This window comes from Scomber scombrus, chromosome 24 (assembly GCF_963691925.1).
Source record: "Scomber scombrus chromosome 24, fScoSco1.1, whole genome shotgun sequence".
In the NCBI taxonomy this organism is placed as follows: Eukaryota; Metazoa; Chordata; class Actinopteri; order Scombriformes; family Scombridae; genus Scomber; species Scomber scombrus.
The window spans coordinates 10131239-10150671 of NC_084993.1; the positions used below are offsets into that span (position 1 = coordinate 10131239).

The 19433-nt window shown below is 39.7% G+C and overlaps 1 protein-coding gene across 1 annotated transcript in view; it reads left to right on the top strand.

Annotated features, from left to right (window-relative positions):
- The window catches only part of LOC134006653 (E3 ubiquitin-protein ligase Midline-1-like), a 38894-nt gene extending 19728 nt beyond the window's left edge, over nt 1–19166 (top strand). The window contains exons 3-10 of the mRNA XM_062445602.1: nt 4323–4418; nt 9210–9317; nt 11120–11268; nt 11952–12079; nt 13262–13405; nt 16455–16616; nt 16913–17120; nt 17213–19166. Coding sequence (XP_062301586.1) covers nt 4323–4418; nt 9210–9317; nt 11120–11268; nt 11952–12079; nt 13262–13405; nt 16455–16616; nt 16913–17120; nt 17213–17561 — 1344 coding nt within the window. The 3' untranslated portion in view covers nt 17562–19166. The remainder of the gene's footprint in view (nt 1–4322; nt 4419–9209; nt 9318–11119; nt 11269–11951; nt 12080–13261; nt 13406–16454; nt 16617–16912; nt 17121–17212) is intronic.
- The last annotated feature ends 267 nt before the right edge of the window (nt 19167–19433 follow it).

Sequence of the window (19433 nt, forward strand, 5' to 3'; positions counted from 1 at the left end):
ATAATGCTTTTTTTCAGCCTGGTATGAAGTTATTCTATAAATAAAGCTAATGACAGACCTCTGATTCTAGATATGAGTGCTAATTTATGAGCTGGGTCCTCCAAAGTCCATCATTTTTAGACCAAACCATAAATGGTTGAAAACTCTCCTCTAACAGCAGCAGAGAAATACAGACTTGTTCTTTCTGAAGTGGATAACCACTTTGCAGCTCTTTACTTTCTGATAATGCGTTGTGTTGTAGTTAAATGTTTAATGCCACCAGGCAATCTCTACTATGTTCACTACTTAGTTTTTCTAACTAGCACTGACATTGCCATCCCTGGAGCTACACTGCTAGCATAATAAATGGAAGTTGAATAAAAATGGAAGTTGTACCCGTTGGTTGATTATTTGAAGGAAACTTTGTGTGTATTTCAGACTTATTGTGCTGATGAGGACTGAAATGACTCTTTTGGTCTCCGTGAGGTTAGAACACCTCATTTTGGCTAACCTCAACCTTCAGACAGAGCCACCTTTGTGTTCCTCCACTGTCCATGATAAAAACGTGTCTCAAATACAGGCCTGGTTCTCTCTTCAGTTACGGTAAATAAAAGCCATTATTGAAGAATTTACAGTGTATTGTGCACATTCACTGTCTCCTTTCTTTCCCTCTGTACTGAATTTTATCTTTGCTCGGGGCCAAACACACACACACAATCACACACATTCTGTCCTTCCCAGCACGATTGTCCCTCGCGGTGTTCTCTTATTTCTCTGCTGTACTTTGCTTTTGAGTCAAGGCTACTTTTTTTTTTTCCCTCCCCTGCAGGTCTCATCTCTTTTTTCTTTCAGACGGATACAAACTCACACAGAGACACACGTACAAACACATTGTTTCCAATTTACTGATAGGAAACCTGGGTGTTGAAGAAAAAACACCAGTGCCCGCCATCAGATACACAACACCCAATACAGTAGTGATTCAGCTGTAAGAGTATATATATGTCCATGGTATAGATGGGAGTAAAGATGGAAACAAATACAGGATGACTACAACATTGAGAGCTCTCAGTACCTTCCTCACTTCTGTGTTCTCTCTGCCAGCTGCCTCTTTCAATTCTGTTCTTGCTGTTCAACTGTACGCCTTTGTTCTCTGTGCTTGCTCTCTCGATCACACACACACACACACACACACACACACACACACACACACACACACACACACACACACACGCGAATGGGGTAAAATTCTGGCAGCTCGTCGAGGATTCCCGTGAACACAATCCTGTTCAGTGTCCCAGTAAATCTTGAAAAGATGTAGCTCGTCTGAAGTTTCGAGTTAAGTTGCCTACCTGCCTTTTTCCGGTGGTTGAGTGTGAGTGTGTGTGTGTGTGTGTAAGCGTGTGTGTGTGATCTCTTTGCATACATTCTTAACTTATCAGCGCAGCTTCAGGGCGATTTTAGTTCACACATACAGTACAGTATAGCGTACACCCACAACTGTTCATACTCACGCATAAAGCACACACATACAGGTTTACTCGTTTACATAGAGGTAGTATAGAGGATATTTAGGAAGAGAAAAAAGAATAAACTGACATGTAGATATTAGGTGATGAAATATTCGCAAAGTTTGCCTCAGTTTACAGAGCGGATTCTTGTAAGAAGAAGCTCTAAGAGGATCAGAGTGTGCAGCAGCAGAACAGCTTGATTAGGAGCAGATGCTGTGGAAGGAAGGAACCAGCTTTCCTTTAACGAAAAAAAAAAAAAAAAGGGAAAGCTGTCAGCTGACCGCACTTGAGGAAAATAAATCTTATTTTTAGAAGTATATTTACATTATAAGCAGTCTGGCTCACAGTCTCCTGTCTCAGTTGAGTCTCAGGAGAATTGTCATTGTTGAGTGTCTATGAATGTCACTGTGTGGATCAGACACTGACCACTGTGTGATCATCAGCAGCAGTGCAGCAGACCACCCTGCCTTTTTATGGATATTTTATGACAAATGTTTTTCACAGTGACAGAACAAGAATCCAGATGATATAACATAATTACATCATCTATTAAACTATGCATTAAATTCAAAACGCAGCTCTTGGATTAATTCTAAACTGTCCATTCCAAATCCACATTGATTCATTTTATTTTTTGCCTACATTTCAATAATAACGGCATCTTAATGCTGAGAATTACCTTGTCACATTGCAAGTGGCTACATTTATGTGTTATGTATGTATGTATGGGCCTAAAAAAGGCTACAGTGGACTTTATTTCACATGCTTTACTTTGTTGTTACTTTGATTCTTTTTGGAAATGAGAGATTTGAGAGATGGATTACTGAGTGTAGACTGATGGGAAAAATGCATTTAGAATCCATTTAGAATCAAATCTATAAATCAAAAACAGTGTGTCAAATGGGAAGGGGTCTGAATGCTTTCTGAATCCACTGCATATCAGCTTCATTAGTGCAGTAATGGGGATGCTATGATGACGTATGTATGTAGTTATCTAAAAACTATCTGCAAGTGAATAGATGTAAGTAAGTACTTGAATTGTGTTACCTTCTGACACTGTTTTTAGGTTATGAAGTGATATGGCATCCATGCATCTCAACACTTAATCTGAACCCATTGGCTTACTTTGTAATGTAAAAACATTACAAACAAACTGTATTTTTTATCATTTCTCCGGAGGGGGGTAACAAATCAGGACAATAGGCAGACACGACAGATAAACAAGCAGGATGATTGACAGGTTATCAACCTCCCAGGAAGGCCATTCAGCTCTAGAGGATACATACTATTTGGAGACATGGACACTGTAGATGTGAGTTAACCTTATAATGTCCAAACTATGGATGCAGGATAAAGGATATATTCACCACACACATATTTATGAAGATGAGCTTCCTTTTTTTAAAACCCCTGAGATATTGCATCTCATGTACTAAAGATTGCATGAGTGCATGCTGAAATGTCGAGTTTGCATTTCAACACATTGGATACTGTGTGCATAGACGTACTCATAAATATGCTTTTCTCTTTGCATTGCAGTCTGCATCTCGCTGCATCCATGACTTATTGTTTGCGATCGTGATGATCATCCTTTAAGAGCTTTAGTTTATTTTTATCTCTCTGTGATAGTATGGCAACAGCAGCGTCATATTTCTCTCCGAGTGGGCCTTTATGCTGCTTTTGCTTTTGTGTGTCATCGCCGTATTAAGGCCATCCATTAAGCCCCCAGCGCACGCACAAATCCCACCATCTCTATCTGTGCTTACTGTTGTTGTTCATTCAATATCCCCTCTGGGTAACTCCAATTTTTTTAATCCTCAGAACAACATCAGCACCTGGCTGTGTTTACACTGCTGCTAAAACATGGTTAAAGGTTAAGTGTATTGAGCTTGTAATGTAGCATACTTAGTTATGTTTTGCTATCCTGGCCTTGTTGCTCCAGCACACACTTTTTTGGGTTTTTTTTTTGGAGACGTGCAAGAAATATCAGTATTTGACTAAGGCTGAGCTGAAATTCATCTGGAAAACAGTTTGCAACGGGACAGTATAGAACGTAGCATCAGAGCGGCTTAAACACGCTTGGTTTGGCAATAATATGACGCTCTTGGAAGTGAAGGAGACAGCTTATGCCCGGGTGGATGAAAAGCAGCAAAAGAGGAATAGAGGGGGAGGGGGGAAGGGGAGGGAGGAAAAAAAAAAAGTAGGGAGGAGCGTTAAGGGACAGCACTGACGTCCTGTCACCTGTTTGCCGGTTCGTTAGCCGAGAGCACTGCATGCTCTCATAGGGGAAGCTTTTGATGCCTAATTTGCCGCTTGGCCGGGTTTGCGCATGGCTTGGTGCTCAGTGGAGTGGCTGTCCCAGTCATATCCACTGCTAGTGTAGGATCCTCCGTCGGAGGCTTGGACGGGGCAGGATGAGGAGACAGTACAGGGATGAGGGGTATCACCCTCGCTCAGAGGTATTTGGACATTTAAATGCACATCTTTTAATAAGAGTTTTTTTAAAAAGCTGTGAATGGAGTGGAGGAAAATGTTTGCTTCTGCTTTTTCTGCTGATCTTTGGTGAAGCTGCACTGAAGGATCAGACATTTTATTCATCTTGTGATTTTTAGAATGTAGTTTTTACACTTGAATTACAACTTTTTTGACATGTTTTGTTTTGTGATGTAGCGCCTGAGGTTGCCTCACAACTTGTGTAGGAAACCTTAAGGGGGTGATCTGTTGCTTTGTTATTCTGCTTTGATTCACGGCTCTGCCCTCACTTATGTTTCTTGGCATTATTTCTCATTCACTCTGTTGTCTGTTTTTTGTTTGTGTGTGTTTTTGTTACAGCAAGCCCTGGATACCAACCTGAGTAATTTGATCAAGAGGAACAACGAGCTGGAGTCACTTATGGGCAAACTGATTCAGACTTGTCAACATGTAGAGGTGAGTCCAGGTGGTCCTGTGAGGTCAACCCTGACCCACAGTGTCTATGATCAGTCAATATGCCATATATGTTCACATTTGACTGTACAATTAACTCCCTTGATGTGCTTTGATTAATGTATAATGGCAATGTATATTATAATTAATGTTAAATTGTTGACTTTTATATGTATTAACTAAATATATACAAATAATAATGAGTTGAGATTAATACATGTAATTACAAAGAGAGGTAATTAAGCTGCTTGTATCATGAGTCAATATTGAAACCTTAAGCTTAGCATGTAGCAAAGGTTAGCAGCAAAATTGACACTATAGAGGGTGATTGAAATCAATTTGTAACATTGTGTTTTGGAGCTGAAATAATAGTTAATGAGTTATCACTTTACTGTTTTATAAGTTAAAAATTAATCTGCAAAAATTTAGATTTGTTTAAGAAATTGATCAAGCAACAATTCCCCAAAAGTTTGCTCTGTCCTTTTCTTCAAAATTTCACAAACAGTTTCATTTGTGCACAATCTGGCACAAACATTGAAGGCACTGCATGTTTTTTTTTTTTAAATTACTCAACATCTGGCTTAGTCTAATATTTAGTTTAATAAGAATAATAAGAAAATGTGTCGATGTCTGTGTGTATTCAGCTGTACTGAAGGCGATTCTGTGCTAAGCCTGCCTGTTCATGTTATGTTTGGACCACTGAGAAGCTTTAAATAAAGCGATGCCACAGGGTTAAAAGGCAGTGACATCTTAGTTGAGAAATAATGGAGAGCAGCCTCCCCTGCCTGGCACAACCATGCATGGAAAGAGGATTGTGCTTCACCAAGGAGATTTATTTATTTAGTTTGCCAAAGTGTTGTGTTCATAGTATGTATTCTGTGCTGCCATCATGTAAAGCTGGTTCCTTTGAACTAATCTGGAGTGCCAATTGTGATGATGCAGGGATTTTCAAAAGAAGGGGAAGAAAATGCCAAAAAGACCGAAAATAGGAAACACTCCACTTTAAATATCAGATATGAATAAATGATGCACGTGCAAAGGACAAAAAAAAAGCTTGACCTATTTCCCCCCCCAGTGCATTACGGTCACAACTACATGTACAGTAGAGTTTCACTACACACTTTAAACCCCTAAAATAGCTGGAGGAGTGTACGGTGACAGCACGTTTTCTTTAGGTGAGAAGATGCTCACTGTGATGGAAGCCAAAAATAAATGCATAAACAAAAAAAAAAGAAGCTGTTTGATGCATGTTGTAAACTTTGCACACACAGTTGCCCACGAGAAGGGTGAATGTGACAGCACTAAGGAAGAGGATCACACAGGGGAAAGCAGTGTATGGGCAAGCTTGATGTGCTCTGATGGAGTCTTTTTGAATATTTCACATAATATTAATCCATTTCCAGGCTTCTCTGGAGATGGCTGCTGATATTTCATGACATCTTTGACACTTCAGATGTAAAAAAACTTTAAATAAGTTATCATCCTGAACATCCTGTTTATGAATTTGGTCCACAGCTTCCTATACTACCCAGGTACTGGTAAAAAAGAGTCAAGCTCAAATCCAGTCCCTCTGAGTCACTATCTGCGCTGTGGTCTCACAGTTTAACGATCCTGCCCCACATTATGTCATATCCCATATTATTTTCCAGCTGGCATATCTCGCCTAATGGAGTCAAGATGCTGTAATTGTTAGAATCCAATGCCACACTCTATCTGGAGCCCGCTGTGGTGCTTTTTGCTTATTTAAAAAAAAGAAAAGACAGTATCATGTCTTGGGGATAGTACGTTGAGTTTGAATCCAAATGCCTTTAGATCATTATAAATAGTCTTAGATGTCTAATTCTAGGCAATTAGTTTGTTAGTAAAATGCAATAAAAAAAATGATTTCAAGCCATACGCAGAAGAAAACACTGCTCTGACTGTTTTTTGCTGCAGAAATCTAATTTAGGAGTCTTATTAGCAAAATCCGCAGCAGCAAAGCATGTGTGTCTTTGGCATAATACTGTACAAACAGGCACAGTGTCACAAGAAAGTTTGGTTGATTTTTTCCAAAAGTTTTTCATATCCTTAAGGCTTGAGTCATTTGTGTGTGTGGGTGTGTGTGTGCTTCTGTGTGTTTTTCTGTGGTTAAACGAATCAATTAACGTCCCTGCCAGGATACAATCTGTCATACTGATCATATGCTCCAGAGCCTTCTGCCCACAGTCATTAGATGTTCCACATTTTTACATGGCACATGATGTACTCTGGTCACACAGTGTGTATATGTGTCATTACTATTTTACCATGTCAACTGTTTATTCACAGAAACACTATTGCAAGTCTTATGCTATAAAATGCCTCCAGATGTTCTCACTGTAGTCCTTAAATAAGGAGGGGGAGATGTTTCACCGCAGCATGTCTGTATAAGATGACTTGTGTGTGTCCATGCAGCCTTGTGGGTGGTTCTTACAGAAAAAAATGAGCAATATCTGTCATCTTTATTCACACTGAGTTCTTAAGATTAAAGGTCATGAAATGTCAGAGGCAGCAAAGCAGAGTCTTTCTGATCTTTGCCAAGAAAAAAACTCTAAACTTTAATTTCAGTTTCCACTTTAGATGTTGTTTGTCAGTTGGAAACCATCCCTGACCCACCGGGACTTCAATGTGCGTCTTTTAAATTCAAAGCTGCTTCCAGAAAATCTCTTCTCCCATTGATTTCAGATCTGTATGAGCATTCTAATTGGCGTACAAAATGCAACAAAAAGATAACATGTATACAGGCTTTTCACAGAGTAAACAGTTTTAAATCTCAATCTCGCCCAGTTTCCACAGTGATGTTGCAGAAAGCAATTAGTAGTGTTGAAAAGACAGCAGAGCTAAGAGGTTAAAGTCCTACATAAGCGTTGAGATGTAATCCAGGTGGCAAATTGTTTCTGTTGGCAACATGATCCCACAAAAATCACATAAATATAGTTTAGAAAAGCCTTGTTTGGCTCTGCTGAGGAAAGGCAAATGAGTCCCTGTGATGTCATTATTAAAACACCTGTCAACATGTGTGTTTATGTGTGTGTGAGAATGGGTGTATGAGTAACTGTGCAATCTCTTGTTGGCTTGGCAACACTTCCCTTTCATTGCTCCCTGTGCTATCGCTTCGCCGCAGCAAGAAAACACTTTACAAGGTGCTGAAAGGACCGTGAGGAAATGACCACAATGAGAAATTACATATTATGTTAGGACCTGCAGTCTTATAATTGGACTTGAACAACTTTTATAGCCTGCTCAGACTGTAAAGGTTCCAACTGCAGAGTGAATCAAACCCTTTCCAGTATGGAGCTGGATGCCACTTTGCCCTGGATTTAATCAACAGTATCAACCATACTTCCCCAAACACCTTCTAACTAAATTAAATCATTTTTCTTATGTGTAATTGCCATTAGTGGTTTCATGCCAAGCATATAATTGAATCCACAGCCACGTAAACTAAATATACTTTTTACACACAGAGGAGTCCAAAGCTCTGAGACCACTTTCCTGTTTTGGTCCTCATTGTATATTTAACATTGATACACTCAGGACAGCACAGAGCTTCATGTTCTTCGACTTCAGATGCCATAAAGTGTCAAATATTGAAGGTTGGCAACAATTCTAGGCATAGTTATTGATGTCACATGTATGCAATATGCCCCTTACTGTGTTTTACATTGCCAAAACTGGACACATCTAAAACGCAGTAAGCACGCAGTATGGTTTTGTCTTCTAAAAACCATCTAGGAATTGTATCAGATGTAATCTATTTATTTAGAAGACGTCCGATTCTGTGCGTAGGAAAATTCACGAGACCCTGATGAAAATGCTAGCATATCTGCATTTGTTCTGCCTTCTCTCACCTACTGTTTTCTGACAACTTGATCCCACTGTATTTTTTCCCCCCATTTCCAACCCTGAAAGTATGTGTTCAGCTCATTTTCCTTAATCATCTTTGTACACAGAGCTGTTAATGAAAGCTAATTTTGGTCTTGCTTTAACACATTTTACATTACTCTTGTGAGGCAAATACCAATTATCCACTGACTGTCTGAAGGGTGAGAAAGTGGTGAGAGGCATGTTCTCAGTAGATAAGAAGCAGGTGCAGAAACCTCCATAGACAGAGCTATGATTGAACAAAGGGCAACTGTTTTAATTGAAAGACAACAGACCAAATGCTCTGTGATGTATGAGACTGTATGTAGAAATATGATGGCTGAACTAACAAGCTGGAGGTCCATTTCCAAATGGGAATTCTGATTGTTGCAATAAATCACTGAAAGACAGATGCTCTCTGTAAATTCATCTTTTAAAAAATGAGTAGGCCATGTTCGACATAGTGAGACTTCAGATTAACCTGAAAGTCTCAAAAACAGCTGTGGGCCTTTTTATGCCAAACAAACGTAAACCTACCCAGATCGTGGGAAATCTAAAATGTCTAATGTCACATTTTTATCTTGTGAAATAACAACTTCAAAATGGCAGCCATGGGAATGAGGGCTATTCTTTGTGTCTAGCTCTTCAACAGCTCTCCAAGTGTCTGCTCTCATATCACCACAGGCCTTCCTCTTTATTTTACTTGTCACTCAGCACTCAAAGCAGCAGGAGGCAAAGTTGTTGAATATACCTCATCGTCAGGCAGGAGGACCAGCTGATGGATGGAAATGACACCCTGTCCTGCGGTCAACATGATCTGGATGCCACTAAACATATATTTCTCTATACCCCCATCCTCGCCGTCAATCAATCTCTTTTTTTATCTAATACTCTCTGTCAATTGGTCCTCAGGTGAACGCGTCCCGCCAAGAGGGCAAGCTGCTGGACGAGTGCGATCTCCTGATTGACATTATTCAGCAGAGGAGGCAGATCATTGGCAACAAGATCAAGGAGGGGAAGGTGAGATGAACACTTATAGCTGCAAGGAGCTTGATCGCAGACACCATTTATTTTCTTTTACTGTTTTTATATTCACTGTTCACTTCATATTCACTCACTTTTTCTTACCTCTGAAAGCCACAGGCTCTGATTTATGCTTTTTTTTTCACTTGGCAAACGATGAATAAACTGAAATTTGTAGTCCGTTTTAAAGTTCCTGTGGACCCACTTTGTCATTTTGTTCTTCCAAAATAAACAGTATAATGTACTTTCTTTATTGATGCTATGATTTGCAGCCTATAACATTACTTAATCATTAAACATGATACTTTCTTACATCAGCAAATCATTCTAGCAGGTATAAATGATCATCAAGGGGCAGATATTGCCTGCAGATGTAATATTCACAGAGTTACGCAAAGTAATGTACAAGTGTGGATTGTGAATGCCTGTCATCAAGATACTGATTTGTTCCAAAGGTCTGGATTGTCACTGTTTAGGCAGTGCCATCACATTTATTCATCACCATTTAAACACACACATGCACTGAAAGCAGTCCGGGCCACCTTTTGATGTCAAATGCAATGCTTCATCACAGCCACTTGACCTGATCCTTATATCTCGAACAGACGGCGAACTGTTCAGCCGCCTAAAATGCAAACCCTTCGACACACTCCAAACAGACGGAGGAAACAGTCTGACTGGCCAGAAGTAAATCCCAGAGCATATGGGAGGGCCAGTTTTGTACTTGTACTGTAAACCCTGAAGATTTGTTTTTTTAAGCTGTATCTAATGAAATTTGGAACTCACTAGATTTTTTATTTTTTTTAAACTACATTACCGTGTAGTGAGGGCTTTTAGAATTCAGGATAAGCATCAGGGAAGATAGAAATATGGATGGATACAAAAAGACCTTTTTTCTTAACAGAAATTGCTATTTAGTGAAGTGTTACATCATGATCAATAGGACACAGAATGAGTTTCTGTCATTCCTGTTTTTCTTACTTTTTGCCCTATTTTTTGTTTTTTTAATAACATGATGATGACTTTGCAAAATTTCAATAGATTCAAACTGAGATTACAGAGTTTGGGGCTCTATACAAGCCAAACTGCTGATAGAAAATGTTCTTTGACCTCAATCCATCCACTGACCTCAATCTGTCTCATAAAATCTCTGCTCATTGGGCAAGGGGATGGAAGCGAGGGGCAAAGAGGGGAAACAAAATCCCAGATTTACGTGGAATACAACCATTGACATGCATAGAAAACATAGCATTAGCAGTGACATTGGAAAAGCTTAGCTCGTGTAATTCAAGCATCTTTGTCGAGCCATATGTCAGTGTCTTGGCCAGTCTTTCTTCTCTATACATGTTCAATAGACATCTTCTTTTATTGTCAGTTTCTAGCAAATTAAAGCTTCTAAAACAGAAAACTACTCGTGGCCACAGAACAAAAAACTAATCAGCTTCCTGTAACTTTGGTTAAGCATGATGTTCATGACCTTTGATCAAATTCTTTGATGTTCACACTGATTAAGAAACATGAAGATATAGATGCCTATCTGTATCAGTCAATCCTTGGATTTGACCTTTTACTGTATGAGTGGCTTCAGCTTTGAAATGTTCACACCCAGCTATGAAATGTACCCATAAAACTCCCAATTTTTGTGTCATTTGCTGCTGTCAGTTCTGATTATGTTCTCATCCCTAATCACCCGCAACACCTTGACCTGAATGAGGATATTTTCATGCATTTTTTACATTTTTATACAGCCTAAGAGCACCGTCCTTCTCTTGAAATCATGCATTTCCCATCTTTTAAAGGCACATAGGCTTCGGAAGCTAGCCCAACAGATCTCCAACTGCCAGCAGTGCATCGAGAGGTCCTCGGCTCTCATCACACAGGCCGATCAGACGCTGAAAGAGACCGATCACGCCCGCTTCCTGCAGACTGCCAAGAGCATCAACGAGAGGTCAGACAGCCCACGCACTCACCACACACGCATTTCAGTCAGTTTAGCAAAGTAACGTCTAGCTTTAAGGAGAGGACAGAGGAGTGCACACACAGATTTTGGAAACTTTGTGCGCTTGACTTCCCCTACAGCAAAGACAGGTAGAGATGGATTTCATCTTTTATTTAGCCTAATCTAATTACACCTACTGCTTAAGCTTTCCAACTAATGGATTTGGCAATTGAGAACAAAACCTCGTGTCCAATATGTCAATCCTGAAGAGAAACAAAGCAGAGTGGTATGAAAATAAATCATTATCCTTTAGTCCTTCAAAACAAAAGTTGTGTTTCAATCAGAACCTAATCTCCACAGCTTCACTAATGAGGAGGCTGTTTTTATTCAGAATTGTGTTATGGGTTTGTTAGTGCTGCAAATCTGTGCAGGAGCAAAAGTTCCTTGTTTCTACATCTGTTTTTAATTACAAAGGTTATAATACACACTCACATGATATCATATATTACATATTGCTATTTGATAGTTTTCACCATATTTTAAGTGTTCCACATATGAAAATGTAAAGATAATAGTAGTATCTCTGTTCATTGAAACATTTATAATGTCAGGTGTATGTTTACTAGTTGTTCTCTTAATGTAATAACTGATCAAACACTGTAATATGAAAACCTGTTTCTCTGTGACCCTAGGGTTTCCATGGCAACTGCATCAACCCAAGTGCTAATCCCTGAGATCCACCTCACTGATACCTTCGACACCTTTGCCCTAGACTTCACCAGAGAGAAGAAACTGCTGGAGAGTCTGGATTACCTCACTGGTAAACTTCTACATATTCATCACGGTCTTTTACATTCAGAGGGACGTTTACTGTAGATCTGATTCATGTGCATCATAATCTGTTGATGTGTTCTGTCTTTGAAGTTTGAATAACCAGAATTATCCTTTTGCTGGAACTATATTCGAGCCCTTTAATTTACTGCCTCACTGACCATGAATCCACAAAACTGCCTCTAATTATGATCCTAATCCCGCATTAATTTCAGATTTTGTTATTTAAAAAAAAAAGTAAGAAAAAAAAAGATCTTTTGAAGTGTTTGCCATCTTCCAAGTAAGACTTTTGATGGAACAGGCCCCAGCCTATTAACTCCAGAATTATTTTTTAACATTAATTTCCCATGTTCCATTTACGAGGGCCCCATCAAAATGTCACCATTTGAATTATGAGCACGCTGGGGACAAAAACAAGGCATCATGTGTAGTGGATTTGAAAGCCTGTGAAAATGGCTGGCTCGTATTTATTCTCTGCGATGCATGAGGGCTTCGCTGGAGGGCCTTTTCACTAAGTGAATCAGTCTGAATCACTCCACTATGTGCAGCCACTCATGACAGAAGGCTACAGAGAGAGAGAGAGAGTGACAGACACACTGAGAGATAGGAAGTGGCTCTACAATCAATTTAAGCTGTGCTTTTGTATGTTTGTTTCTTACCTCAGTCCATTCTCTTCCCACTAGAGGCTTCATGGCTTAAATACAAAAAAAGGGGATTGATTTGATTTATTTCACAAGAGAGCAACAAACAACTACCGTAATAAAGTTTTCACATGCACAAAGTGTAATAGAGTCAATCTAGCATTATGCAATTGGTCCCACTGGTTACAGCTACAAGGACTGTGATATTTACTCTTCCCGCTGCTGCTTCTTATTTGAATATTTCATTATTTCTCTCCACGGATTGCTTTTAATGCTCAACATACCACTCTACCGGAAAGAACATCTTCAATTATTTGCGTAATGAAGCCTTCAAACTTATAAATTGAACCAAATGTACAAGTACAAGGTTAATGGGGCTACTGTTTGTTATAACAACAGACAACCTTTGAATGCATGATCATTCGGAAATATTATCAGTGTCATTTGAAGCTATATTCGATTTAACTATAGCATTATGTTGTCAGAATATATTCCTACATGTAGTTTAATTTTTTTTTTCTTCTCTGCAGCTCCAAGTGCTCCAGCCATAAGGGAAGAGTTGTGCACAGCTTCCTACGACACCATCTCTGTCCACTGGACGTCTGATGATGAATTCACAGTGGTGTCCTATGAGCTGCAGTATGCCATCTTCACTGGACAGTCCAACATTGCCAGTAAGTATGTCTGGCACAGAAAGAATGCCTGAATAAGGAAATGTATTGATTTCAGTTATTAGTAGTAATAGTACTCACTGCCAGGGCTGCAGCTATTAAGGACACTGGGGTCATTTTATGTTTTTGTTTCTGGGAAATTGGATGTTTTTAGCAGCCTGGAGGAAGTCCAGTCCAATATCTATCCATCTATCTATCTATCTCAGATTTTTCAGTGTTTCAAACACATCTGGCATTGCTTATTGATTGTTACAAAGTTGGAGCATTTAGACAACACGTGCTAATATAATCTGGTTGTTGTACTTCAGCTAATAGGAATAGTAACTCTCTGCTTCTGAAGAAGGCTTTGCAACAGTTTGTAGAACTTCATGGGAACTTCTTGGGAACTAAAATGTACATACCGTTATTGACCTACCATCAAAATCCTAATCATGTTTTAAACAAGGTGTCTGACATCTATTTCAAATGCATTTGTAATGTAATTGTGAGTGCAGCATGATACATTTAAAGCCTCCTCTCTGCTTAAAAAAGTATTTTTCTTATTGTTACTGCAGTTGAATGTTTGAGCTTCACTGTGCAGAATGATGTGTGTGCAGACACTAGAAGACTGTTTTCACATTCGAAGTTTAAGGTGTGTACCTGCAAAGCAGGATTTGTGGCATCACAACTAGTTTGCAGCCAATCATGGCAACTTACTTAGGCATGATGTGGAAACTTGAAGCCTTAATTAATAAAATATGGTATTTTTAATGAGGGAGAAGGGAGGAGATGTCACTTTAAGTATTTTAACTCAATAATTATTTAGTATTTTATAAATCTAAAAAACATGTTATTGTTTTTAATATTTACAGACTTGCTTTAATATGAGATAGGGGTGAAGTGGAAGTGCAGGCTCCTGAAGCCTCAAGCCTTTGTGCTACCATCACTCTCAGATGTCGTCACACTTGGAATAACTGGAGCTTGTGAAGGATGAAAGCAGAATAAGATCTGACAATAGCACAGCAGAAAATCCTGGCTGAACGTGCAGCTCTCTGTAAAAGATGAGGCTTGTAGAGTGGATACACAGAGTTCTTATGTCTATACATGTCACCAGGTTTAAGTGGCACTGAAGGGATGAGACGTTGCATCAGGAGAGATGACAGCTGTAAAATGACTCAGCATCCCCGACGCACACTTAGTGACACAATTGTCTTGTAGAACAGCAATAAGGCATACAGTAAACGCTTACACACACACGCATTTAACCGACCCAGAAAATCACGAGCACACTCGAGCGAGCAACGACTACAAGGTAGAAAATGGGGTCAGGGCATCTGAAGACGAGCTCCCCTCCTCCCTTTCAATCAAACTGCCTTTTCTCTGTCTTTCATCTATTCTTTTTTTCCTCTTTTTCCCCTGCAGAGTCAAAGCAGACCTCACAGCATACATCCTCCCTTCTTGTTTCTTAAAACTCTTTCTTCCCTGCTTCATTTCCTTCCTCCCTTTCAAACCCTGCATGCCATCTTTGAATGCTTTCCTCCCATCTTTCCGTGGTCACACCTCTGTCACTGCCTTCTCACAGTGACACGTTACAGTAGTTTAATGACAGCCATTAAACCATCATGACACTTTATTCCTCTCTTTCTTTCCCCTCTTCCTAACACATCCTGGTCTGCTTCTGCTCCCCAAGACGCTGTGATTTTTCTCTCCTTCTCTTTTCACATCCGATAAAATCAGAAGTGTTGCTGTTGGCATCTAAGTCACGTGCCTGAAAATCCCCCCAGGACCAATACGTTCCAATCACTATGCAAGAGGCAGAATAGCCTTTTAATGTTAATTGAATAAAAACACAAAAACAACGGCCTTAAATCTCATGCATAATTGTTCAGTACAGAGCTCTGAATTAGATTTCCTTTGGGAAACTTGTATTGAGAAAGTGATGTCTGCCATTTTCTGATTTGATACGCACAGAACTAAAAGCTTGAGGAAATTCATTTGCAATGTGTTTCATCATAATTAATGTTTTCACTTTAAGTCTGATAGTACAAACCCATAGGAATGCTAGCAATGCTTACTTTAATGGATTAGTCATAACAATTAACTTTTAATTTGTCACAATGCCACTTGTGTTCAGTTTTATGGTTGGTTTGAACAAAAAAAGATGTAAATTGGGTTGCTTTTAATCATTTAGTTTTAAGTTTTAATCCTTAATATTTTTGCTTTTGATTACATCAAACCACATTTTTGTAGCAAAAGCCTCTACATTGCATCTGTGTATAGATGCTTTCAGTGTTTATATTGGTTAACTACACACAAGGGATTCACAATAATGCACAAATGTACTGGATATATGAGTTCAGTATTAGCATGTTGGACTATTTAGTCTTCTTAACTAAAACAACATGACACTATGAATCCACCCAGTCCACATTTTGTTGTTAAAGATGCTGTAAAAGTTCAGGAGAGCTTAAATATTATTCTTGGCTGATATTTTCACTGCTGGGTGGCCTACACAGAGCAGCAGGATGGCTGTAACTTCCATGAAAAGGAAGGGAAATATGCACGCATGCACACAAACTTCATTCTGCATGACGGCCTCTAAAGCAGATGATTGAGTGGTCTGCGTTTTGCCTTAGGAGGTGGTGCTGCAGTATTGGAGTGCCACTGAAAACACACACGCACACACACACACACACACACACACACACACACACACACACACACACACACACACACACACACACACACACACACACACACACACACACACACACACACACACACACACACACACACACAGAGCACATTGCAGCTGTGATTCTAACAGAGTGTGAATGGTTTCCTCTTGTGCCTTTTCACGCCCTCTCACCTGTTCTCGCTGGCACAGACTCACACACAACCAATCACTGAGTATGCGATGTTTTCACACGGCTGTGCTGAACATCACTCCTTCGTAGGAAACTAAAAAAGATATTTTCAGAACTTTAAGCAACTGAAAGCTCATTTGAATTAACTGTCTCCTGTGTGTCCTTCCACCCTCTCTTCTGTGCCCCTCCTTCCCCTCTCCTCCCAGGTCTGTGTAACTCATTGGAGAGCTGGATGATTGTTCCAAACATCAAGCAGAACCACTACACCGTGCACGGTCTGCAGAGCGGCACCAAGTATATCTTTGTTGTCAAGGCCATTAACCAAGCGGGGAGCAGGAGCAGTGAACCGGGGACTCTGAAAACCAACAGTAAGCGACCAACGAATAATAAGCAACGCTCCACATAGGATCGACCTTTACAGAAAACTCATCTGTAAACATTCACGCAGAAATAGTTTATTAGATTCATTATTTTCATTTGCTCTACTTACTGTGCCTTAGATGGATTTTCTTTCCCCCGTTGGCAAATATGAAATTGAATTAACTGAAAATAAATTAGCTGCTCTGTTCACAAAAAAAAAAAAAGAAGCTGGCTGTTATAGATCTCAATGCATTCACACTTCAAAATCAATTTGTTTTTAATTTCCCTCCTTCTCTGCTACCAGGCCAGCCATTCAAGCTGGATCCCAAATCTGCTCACAAGAAGCTGAAGGTCTCACATGATAACCTGACAGTGGAGCGGGACGAAACCACGTCCAAGAAAGGCCACAATCAGGACCGTTTCACTAGCCAGAGCAGCTATGGCGTGGTAGGGAACGTCTACATCGACAGCGGGCGCCACTACTGGGAGGCCCTGATTGGAGGGAGCACATGGTGAGCATTGGCATGTGCAGTCATGATTTAGGGATTTTGGGAACGCTTGTGGTGTCCACTTGCCGATAACACAATCTTCCACCCCTCCTCAGGTACGCTGTGGGTATAGCCTACAAGTCAGCCCCCAAGCATGAGTGGATCGGCAAGAACTCAGCCTCTTGGGTGCTCTGCCGTTGCAACAACTCCTGGGTGGTGCGCCACAACAGCAAGGAGCTTGCTATTGAGCCTTCACCCCACCTGCGGCGTGTCGGGGTCCTGTTAGACTACGACGCCGGCTACCTGACCTTCTACGACGCCGTGGGCTCCCAGCACCTGCACACGTTCCATGTCTCCTTTGTTCAGCCTGTGTGTCCTGTGTTCAACGTGTGGAACAAGTGTCTGACGATTCTCACTGGCCTACCCATCCCCGACCATCTGGAGGGACTGGAGCCCGAGGACTGAAAGCTACAGACGGACAGAATAAATCAGCATAAACTAGTCTTACTTATCTTGAAGCTGCATTGGGCAAGATTTGTGAAAATGCTCATCTTTGAATAGAGAACAGAAGAAACACCCGTGCTCTTTAATTCATACAGATCCGCTCTAATTGTCCAAATTAAATTCTTGTCTTGTGCACTTTCCTACTCAGCTAATGAACACTCTGTCCAAAGAAACTGAACTCACCGGTGTTTGATATTCACTTCTTTGCCATTTGGTTTACTTTGGCACATACAAATTGCAAAAACCAGCAAGTAATCATGAGCACGTATGAGTGGATAGCTTAAAGGTGGAACTTTTTCAATATAAACTTGCTACCATTTGTGCAAATTTGCCCAGTGCAGTGTAAAAAAAAAAAACAGTATTCGTGATGTTTGAGGTATTATTTTGTCAAGCTTCTCAAAAGTGATTTTTAGTTAGGGACCAGAATATTAACAAGCATAGTTTATTATAGTTTATTGTGATTTCTAAAAGCAAATATGATACTGGTTCATGTTGTCTTTGACTCTTTAAAGCTTAGTGAAAACTTGTTCTAGATGGATGAGAGTAGGTGGGAGTGGATCCAGAGGAAACCAGGACAAATGGACAGTGTTGGACTAGAAATTCCTACTATAAGGCACTTTGGGCTACGATGGACATGTTTGTACCATGGCAAATAGGAAACAAGCCACATAAATTTCTAATGTTCTTCTTTTTTTTAATACCACCTTATCAGATGGAGCACTTTGAAAATCCCTGAAAGTACACACATACTGCAGACACACATACACACACAATTAAACATGTGCTAATACACCCATACCGCCACTTACTACTCAAATCAATCAAAGCTTCTGAAACGAGTGGTATACAGGTGTATATTTTGTAGACTCATCACAATCCTTCCCCACCCCTCCCATCTTTCCCCTTGTTCATTAAAGAGGGACCAAAGTAGCCATTGCTGTCTGATCAGAGATATTTACATATGTTTTACTCTAAGTTAATAAATGCTGAATTATTTTTAAGAAGTGACAGAGAGGAAATAGTATTATGCTAGTATTAACTGCAGGATTCCCATAAATGTAGATGACATCTTTGTTTTTGCACATTGTTCATACTTTATTCATGGTTTTGTAGAAAACGCCTAAATATCTTCATTCATTTTGTGCAATTAACATGCATTCATATTGTGTTCTGTTTGACTTATTGTGTTAATTTCCTTTTTTGGCAGTTGGACAAGTCCTGCCATTATGATTTCATTAGATACATAATATGTGAGTTGTGTTACAGTTGTAGCTCCGGGTTATTATTGGAACAAAAGGGGTGAAATGCATTTTTTTCTCTCATTTTTTCTATAAATCAAACATATGGCTATTTAGTGCACCATATTGTACTGGTGTGCCAACACTCCAGAACTATTAATTTGCTTGTAACAGAGAGTGTCTTCCCATTTTATCTTTTCCAAATGTTTGATTTTACCTGTCATTTTCACACTGAGGTCTTATTTCATCAAATCCACATGCGACACGTTGTTTGAAAAGGTTGAAAGTTCAGTTAATCCATTAATAAAAACACAATTTGTTCACTTTATTTTGACTACACCATGCACAGGAGGCACATCACTCTTCACTTCAGCCATTGGCTTACTCGTATTTGTGAGCATCTGATGTTAACTCTGCACTCCACAGTTGGAGAATCCCCTACAATACTTGGCTGCATTCCTGGAATATCACCTTAAAGGGGTTAGTCCAGTTCATTTTTGGGGAGTGACCATCCACCCATGAAAAGCCAATTTCAAGACAACTTGATTAGATTATCATAATTCTTTGTAATTTAAGAAGGGACAAAAAGGTCTAA